General features: G+C 37.4%; 1 protein-coding gene across 1 annotated transcript in view; it reads left to right on the forward strand.

The window, feature by feature from the left end:
• Cry1 (cryptochrome circadian regulator 1) overlaps positions 1–6,000 on the forward strand; it is a 50,009-nt gene that overhangs the window by 26,613 nt on the left and 17,396 nt on the right. The window contains exon 3 of the mRNA XM_021204964.2: positions 4,712–4,854. Coding sequence (XP_021060623.1) covers positions 4,712–4,854 — 143 coding nt within the window. The remainder of the gene's footprint in view (positions 1–4,711; positions 4,855–6,000) is intronic.

Consider the following 6,000-nt stretch of genomic DNA (forward strand, 5'->3'; position numbering starts at 1 on the left):
GCCACCATGTGGTTGCTGGGAATTGAACTCAGGACCTCTGGAAGAGCAGTCAGTGCTCTTACCATCTGAGCCTTCCCTGTAGCCCTGTGAGATTTTTTTTTTTTTTTTAAGAGAGCAGCAATGGCTAATCTTGGCTGTCAATTTGGTATTTAAAATTATCTGGGAGATAGGCCTGTGAACATGACTGTGGGGGATTGTCTTCAATGTTGATTGTGTAGGAAGAGTCATCAACTGTGGGTGGCACCATTCCCTGGCTGAGATCTTAGACTGTGAATGGAGAAGTTGAGCTGAAAAGCAGCGTGGTTCATCACTCTCTGTGCCTTGTAGATGTCATGTGCTCAAACTGTTTTAAGGGACTGTGAGTCACAGTAAACCCTTTCTGTCTTAAGTTGCTTGTGTTTTTATCACAACAGGAAAAGACACTAAGACAAGGACATCTGGAATCAAGGGATTGTAACTTTGAAACTTTACTGATAATGAAAAATTACAGTACTTGGGAGTTCTGGTTTGCTTTGATTTAATTTGAACAGTCTTACTGATCTCCTGATTTTAGTCCAGTGAAAACTTCTCAAAGGGAAAATTTGGTCTAAGTGAAATTAAATGAATTGCCCAAGATCATACAGTAGATCATCTCAGTATTTCCGAGCAGATAGAAGCTGTTTTTCCTAACTACCCTTTTATATTCTTCCTTCCTACTTACTACATATATGCTTCCTAACTACATATCTGCATATGTTATAGCTATTTGATTTATCATATTTTTGTAAAATTGCCTCCTCTCCAACCCCCCAGGTTTTTTGAGACAAGGTTTCTCTGTAGACCAGGCTGGCCTCAAACTCAGAGATTCATTTTGCCTTTGCCTCCCCAGTGCTGGGATTAAAGGCTTGTACTACCATGCCCAGCAGAAGTAGCAGTATTTCTAATGAAAATTAGAAAATTAGACACACTCCTTTTCCTGAATGGAAAGGTCTCCAGTGCTAGAAACAAATAAGTATTACTTAACTTCCTTCCTTCCTTCCTTCCTTCCTTCCTTCCTTCCTTCCTTCCTTCCTTCCTTCCTTCCTTCCTTCTTAGTATGATAGAAACATTTAATACCTAGCTAGTAGGAAGTGTTCACTACAGTAGAATTCTCATCTAACCTAGGTGTGTGGGAGAGTTTTAACAAGAAAGCAGCCTGGAAATAAATGCAGTGCCTCATCCACAGCTTATAAAAAGTGGAGAAGGAAAAGTCTTCTAAGATTTTGGTTATTATAATAAATACCAGGATTTCTATTTTGTTTTTAGACAAACCTTTTCTCAGGCCAGCAGTCTTTTTTACATTGTTGAATGTTCTGCTCTGAGACAGGAGAGAGGGCTCAATGATTAAGAACTACTCTTCCAGAAGACTTGAATTTGGTTTCTAGAACCCAAGGTAACAAACAGCTCAGAATCATCTGGAACTCCAGTTTCAGGAGATCCAGTGCCCTCTTCTGGCCTCTGAGAACACTGCATGCATTGTGAAATACTCTGGCCTCTGAGAACACTGCATGCATTGTGAAATACTTCATACATGCAGGGAAAATACTCATACATATAAAATTAAGGAATTTAAGCACATTTTAAATTTTTTCCTCTGGATAGAATAGCATCTTATTGTTTGAAGCCATCTTACACAGAGTTGGTGGATGGTTTATCAGGGAAAGCCCTTGTCACCTGGTCTGACAACTTGAGTTTGATCTCTGAACCACAGGGTCTAGGAGAAAAGTGACTCTTGCACGTTGTCCTTTGACCTCCATATGGATGTTGAGGCATGCACGCTCTCACACACACACACTAATCAATATATTTATTAATGAATGCAATATAGGTACATGAATACACAGAAAGAGAGACCTTCCATTTATTCTGGAACATTTATTTCAGCAACACAAAAAAGAAGAACTCTGTTGGGTTTATTCACTATGTCTTTAATCAGTTTGTTGTACCTGGTATTTGTAGAACAGGACATCCAGAAATTACATAGTAGACAGATGCATGAAAAACATTTACCAAAATGGACCACGCTCACTAATAAAATAGGTATCAGACAGTTGAAGTCTCACAAATTGTACTTTCTGACTTCTACAGAATTAAATTAAAAATCAATAGCAAGAGAATACCGTATATGTATGTGACCTCCAGCAGTATTCTGGGGGAAAGTTAATAGTTTTCAAGATTATAGAAAGGAATCAAAGAACTTTTCACCTCAAAGACAGAAAAGGAATAATTAAGCCAGTTACAAAAAGACATGGCAGAGAAGGACCTTCCTGGAAGTATTTGGTGTGTAAACACATTTAATATTCAGGGAATGTTCTTCTCTCTGGCTTTTCAGTTTTTCTTGTAGAGAGATGTTCATTAATTCATTCCCAGGAAAGAAGTGAGTGATGGAGACTTTAATGAGTTTAGGAGAAAGAACTGGTGAGTGTGGCTCAGACAGTTCTTTTTCTGCCCCACATACACTACATTCTCCTCTGTGTACTGTTTGTACACAGTGATAGCCCTTAGCGCAAGGAAGTGCTGCTTATGATTGGCAGGACAGGTAACTGAGTTCTGATGTTCAGTTCAGTAGTGAACCGTCAGCAGGCTGATTTGTCCTAAACCTAGTAATAGTTCCTTCAGTTTAGCTTTACTAAGGAAGCTTTTTATATTTTTACCTTTACTTCTCTGATGTACATGCCTGAACTCAAAAAACAAAATAGCAGGTAGTGTTATTTATTGACTCACCTCAAACACCATTAAACATATTATTTCTCAAAAAAAATACACAGAATTAATTATAAGATACTCATTAGGCAAAAGGTTTTCATGACTTAGACAATAAAGGGTTGTTGTTGTTAAACTACAAGGAGCTCTAAGGAACACAGCCAAGTACAACAGAATCAGGAGGACATCGGCTAGCGTGCACATGAATGCACACATGGAAGCTGGATGCTCAGGATCACTGCACACTCCAAGCTTTCTGCCCACTAATGCATAATGCAGACAAGGGGCATTTTGCAGTGTGTCTAACAAAGAGAGCAGCCTTCTCACCAGGGGACTCTCAGCTTCAAATCCTGTGTCTTTTACTACTAGTCTGTATGCCTTACCATGAGACAAATGTGTATACATAAATGTATATACACAATGTTTTCTACCCTCATTTACATTGTATTCTTTTTTGGTTTTACGAGACAGGGTTTCTCTGTATAGCCCTAGCTGTCCTGAAACTCACTTTGTAGACCAGGCTGGCCTCAAACTCAGAAATCCGCCTGCCTCTGCCTCCTGAGTGCTGGAATTAAAGGCATGTGCCACCACCGCCCAGCCATTGTATTCTTAAATTTAAAAAAATAGCATGTCTGTTCTAACAAATAGGAAGAAGGGAGTAAAATAGTTATTTCCTTTCCTTAGTTCTTAAAGGTAAACAGCTCTTAATGTTGAAACATTCAAGACCTTCAAGAAAAAACCTTGCCGGGCGCTGGTGGCAAACTCTTAGTTTCACAGACAGCTCCTTGTAGTTATCTTTGTAAGATAACTAATACATGCAGCTGGCAGTCACTCTAGGATACTGGGGTCGATGGGGTGTAAATCAACACAGCTGAAAATGTGCCCATCTATCAGAACTTTAAATGTGTTTATTTTTAATCCATTGATTGTTTCTCAAGGATTTCTAGGAAGAAATAGAATAAATGTTTAAATATGTTTTAAATGTATGTACTGGGCTAGAGAGATGGCCCAGCAGTTAAGAGAGCTTGCTGTTATTCTAAAAGACCTGAATTCAGAGCCCAATACCCACAGTGGTCTATAACTCTAGCTCCTGGGGAACTGATACCTTCTTCTGCCTTCCATGGTATCCACACATATGAGCACACACACTTGAAAAAAATTAATTGAAAGTAACCAACTGCAGAATGTATAACGTGAATTTAGAAGGCTTTATTGGGAACACCTTTGGTCTGATACAATCTGGTATCATATAGTCAGTTAAGGAATTGAGAATTATAGTATTTCTTTTCCTTTTTGAAGCTAATCAGAATAGATTTTAGAATTCAACAAAATGACTACCTTCCTGAGAAAATCATTTAATTATCTTAAGTCATAGTTTCCTTATTTATAATAACTATATATACAATTGTATGTATATTGTATATTTTGTATATATACAGCATCAGTCAGAAGTTGCTGTTTTTATTCCTGGTTCCAAGTTTTTTGCTGCCAATATTTGTAATGATCAGAAGTAAAATACTCATTCTCAGCCAAACAGTTTCATTCCACATCAGCTACCAAAGGTCTGTTACAGAGCGGTTCTGAGTCAGCAGGTGTAGTTCATGTTTTCCGTTTCTGTGAACATGAGCATGTCCCTTTTAAAAAAGTAGTAACTATCTGCCAAATGCCAAACTTAGGTGGTTTTCATCCGGAATTAAATAAGGTAGTGTAGGTAATTAAAAAACGAATACTACCTAAGCACTTCAATATAAAGAGTATTCTTTAAGTATATTGCTAGACTGGCTCATGCCAAGCACAAGCCAGAAATCTCGTTGGCATATGTATGTCACCTGCATATTTTCACATTGATAAATTTTGTAATTGTCTTCATATTTGAAATCTGATTTATGTATAATCGTTTGATGTAGATTTTGAACTTCTTATTTACTGTTACAAGAAGAACATTACTATAAAATTGTAATGTGTTGTTGCCCCCTTTGTCTTGTTTTAGGAATGGAACATCACTAAACTCTCAATTGAGTATGATTCAGAGCCTTTTGGGAAGGAACGAGATGCAGCTATCAAGAAGCTGGCCACTGAGGCTGGCGTGGAAGTCATCGTGCGCATTTCACATACGCTGTATGACCTGGACAAGTAAGGATTTTTTATTACAAGAAATTATGTAATGACATTGCCATCTTTGACATTTTAGGTACACTTTTGGGTGATATTAAGTACATAATTGAGTAAGGTTATTAAAAAATGGGAAATATTTGAATCAGAATTTTAAGAATTAAATGGGTTTATATCAAGCCCTTAGCATTTTACTTAGCTGCTGTGATTTTTATTCACTCAGTTGTAATACCACAATGCATAAGGAAAAATATGTAGTGCTTCAGTTTTAAACTAAGAAATGCTATTTAACACATTTTTTTTTTTTTTTTTAACTGCTACCTTCGCCCACTGTTGCCTTTCAGGGCTGTCAGCATAATTCAATTAACAGCTTATTTGACACATTTCCATATCTTACTTTGATATATCCTTTGTGGTTTTGTTATATGTACACTAGCTTATCCCTTCATTTAGTTGAGATGAAAACTGAAGTCATAACCTACCTAGTTAGAGTCCTCCGAACCTTGGCCTCATATCATCCCATCTGCCCGTGTGTCTGTTGATGGGATGTGTGCCAGTACCAGGGACACTGTGACTAGCAGAGTCTGTGGCCAGTTTGAATTTAGAAAGGAGCACATGCTTGGGAGATTCAGGAGCTATGTAAGTTTACAGTAACTTCTGGCATGAAATTGTCTTTATAAACATGAAAATTCACAATTTATGTATCTATTAAGTAATTTTACCTTTTAAGTTATGTACACATTATACCAAGTTAACAAAGCTAATTCTGTAAACAACACAACAAACTGATTTTACTTGTGTTAGCAAGTAAATGAATAAAATCATTATTTGATCCAGACAAGCGTCTTCCCTTGGTGTTGACTTACATGTGCTAGTCCTTTTGGTACCAACACTTCCATCTAGTCCCAGTTTTCTTAAAGTCATTGGGTGAATATGAGCAGACAGAATAGGATAAGAGAAGTTGCTTCTAAAAGGGAGGCTCAACCATATTGTAAAATTAGTTTTTGTTGGGTTGATTGTGAATACGTACCAAAGACTGGTGGGTGTGTGTGTGTGTGTGTGTGTGTGTGTGTGTGTGTCTGCATGTCTGCCTGTGCGCATGCATGTGTAAAAATCTTTTCTATGATTTTCTATGGTTTGATGGTAGATAATTTTTTTTTTTTTTTT

The sequence above is a fragment of the Mus pahari genome, chromosome 9, assembly GCF_900095145.1.
Source record: "Mus pahari chromosome 9, PAHARI_EIJ_v1.1, whole genome shotgun sequence".
Taxonomy (NCBI): domain Eukaryota; kingdom Metazoa; phylum Chordata; class Mammalia; order Rodentia; family Muridae; genus Mus; species Mus pahari.